Below are 2,638 nucleotides of genomic sequence, written 5' to 3' on the forward strand. Positions count from 1 at the left end.
AGAAATCCGGAACATCACAGGCCTGTCGGGAACCGGTCCAGGCATCTCAGGCTGTGAGATGTTTAGGGGTCGGCTTCTGCCTCGGGCTCCAGTCCTGGCCTGGCCTGCCATGGCAAGGATGATCTGCAAAGGCCCTTAAAGATTGTCAGAGACCTGTGAAAACTGCTGAGGAACTTTCTTTATAAAAAAAAAAAAAAAAGTCAAACAGTTACTTTCTAGTCACCCCCAAAGACTCCCCTTGATTTGGCAGATAAACTTCCTGGGAAAGGCTGTGGAGCACCCTAGAAATTGAAGGAAATTTGTTGAACATGGTTCATACCCCCCAAACAGATTCATGAGAGAGTGGCACAGGTGAATGCCTCTTCTCAACTAGCAGGCAAACCCAGCTTCCAGGGGCCGCTAACTGCACTTCGGAGGGGATGCCTGAGCTCTCTGTCCCCAGTGAGACCCCACCCACTCATATTCGCCTCTGCTCTTTCAGGCCTGACTCCCAAGCCCACCTCCTCCACAAAGCTTTGAGACACAGTGGCTCCGAACCAGACCCTGCAGCCTCTGTCCAGTGGCAACAGAGGCCTCCTCTCCAGGGTGCCCACAGAGGATTCAACTCCTCCCCTTCCAGGGACACAGCCCTGTGCCAGGCCGAAGTCACCAAAGGGTGGGAAAGAAAGGGACCCGCCCAGCCTCCTGCAAAAGACGTGATGGACAGGCTGGGCCAAGCGCCAAAGGCCTCTGACTTCAGTTTCGACTCTGAGTGTGCATCTGGTCCCACCCCCATCCTCACCCAAATGAAGCTAAACTTAACCCGCACCTGGGGAGTGCAGGGGCTGAGGGTGAGGGGACAGGGGATGGGGTGGGGCTGGGCTGGCCTCTCTGCACTTGCCTGCCCTCTGAGCCCATAAACAGCCCTTAGTTCTTAGTGACAGCAATAAATCCCTGTAACGAACTGCAGCTGCTGCTGACATCCTGGCCTTCAAAGCAGACCACACCTGGGACCACTTATGGAGCAGAAATCTGCAGATTCTCCTTCCTTGGGGAGCTCTGGTTTTTGTTGTTTTTGTTTTTTTGAGTCATTAAAGATAGTAAATAGTGTCCTTTTCTATTCATTGTTCTTACTTTAGTCTTGGTTTAGAGAGATGTTTTTGGTTTTTATGTCATTTCTCTCCTCATCTTTATAGTTGTGTTGCATGTGTTTAAATTCTTGATATACATTCTGGATACCCATTTAATTAAGAAAGATACAGTTATCTGATACCTTTTTAACTTGGGTAAGGCATTTCTTAATTTTTTTTCTTTTCTTTTCTTTCTTTCTTTTTTTTTTTTTTTGGCCAAAGCATACTATGTGCTTATCTTTTTGATCTCTGACCACCAATTTCATGAACTCTTTTAAAACCCACTGGGTCCATTTGGTGCTACCAGCATGATTGTAAGTGTGGGGCCATCCACTGGGCAGCCTGCCAGGGGCTGCATCTCTAAAGAAAACTCACTGTCCCCACCCCCCATCACCCATCAGTTTCCAGTATCTCCTCAGCTAGGAGTGGATCTTCCTGCCTTCCTTCCCTACCACAGAAAGCACCCCCAGGTGTGAACCTTCCCGGACCACTGGAAGGAACAGCTCACCTCTGTGTGGATCCCTTACTGAATTTCTCCTGGTACCCTACATTCATCACACCTGCTCTGCATTCTCAACAGGTATCTGCTTCCACAGGACCTGGGTAGTCCATGATAGGTCTTCATTAAAACTTCGGGGATGCTGTACAATTTGCTACTCATTGCTACCACAGGCCAGGGAGCCTGGTCATCCCTGGGGATCTCTGTGAGGCCAGCCTGGTCTACATAGTGAGTTCCAGGACATCCAGGGCTACAGCAGAGAAACGCTGTCTCAAAAAACAGGAAGGAAGAAAGGGGAGGAAGAGAGGGGAGAGGAGGAAGAGAAGGAGGGGGAGAGGGAGAAGGAGAGGGAGAGAGGAAAAAAGGAAATCAACATAACCAAACAGCCTGGCTAAGATAACAGGAAAAAGCACAAAGTTGGAAAGAGAATCAAGTCGCGCCCACCGAGAGTGGGATGGGAGCAAATAGCAGAGCTGGATCCATACAGGACAAACTTGAACAAGATGAAAGGGGTTCAACCCCAGTGAACGGCACAGGAGCCTCACCTGGGCTTCTCCGGGTAAAACCACGCCCACCCCTCCTGCTTCCTGCCCCCCCCCCCCCCCCGCCTCCTCACCCGGTGTGGTGGCAGTGGTGAGGTTGTTTTGTTTGTGTGTTTTTGAGACTAAGTCTCTTTATGTGGCCCTAGCTGCCCTGGAACTATGTAGACCAGGCTGAACGCACCGAGATCCACCGGCTTCTGCCTCCTTAATGGGGAGATTAAAGTTGTGTGCCACCATACCCAGCCCAGGTGTACTGTCACCCCCTCTGCCCAGTGACTGACCTGGCCCATGAGAAAAGAGGTGATTTGTCACGTCACATACCCAGGAGAATGGCTTGCATAGCAAATACTTTTACTCACTGAGCCACCTCCCCCCCCCCCTGGGGCAACACTTTAGTCCAGAGTTTTAACATAAACTGTTCTAAACGCTGTCCCTGATCCTTCTTGCGTTCTTACCCTGAGGGTTGACCAGATGGCTGTCACTTGTGA

At 50.5% G+C, this 2,638-nt stretch overlaps 1 protein-coding gene across 1 annotated transcript in view; it reads left to right on the forward strand.

The window, feature by feature from the left end:
* The first annotated feature begins 698 nt into the window (after window positions 1–698).
* Sgsm1 (small G protein signaling modulator 1) overlaps window positions 699–2,638 on the forward strand; it is a 70,408-nt gene continuing 68,468 nt past the window's right edge. Inside the window, exon 1 of the mRNA XM_036171674.1 lies at window positions 699–830. Within this exon, the coding sequence (XP_036027567.1) occupies window positions 699–830 (132 nt within the window). The remainder of the gene's footprint in view (window positions 831–2,638) is intronic.

This window comes from Onychomys torridus, chromosome 22 (assembly GCF_903995425.1).
Source record: "Onychomys torridus chromosome 22, mOncTor1.1, whole genome shotgun sequence".
In the NCBI taxonomy this organism is placed as follows: Eukaryota; Metazoa; Chordata; class Mammalia; order Rodentia; family Cricetidae; genus Onychomys; species Onychomys torridus.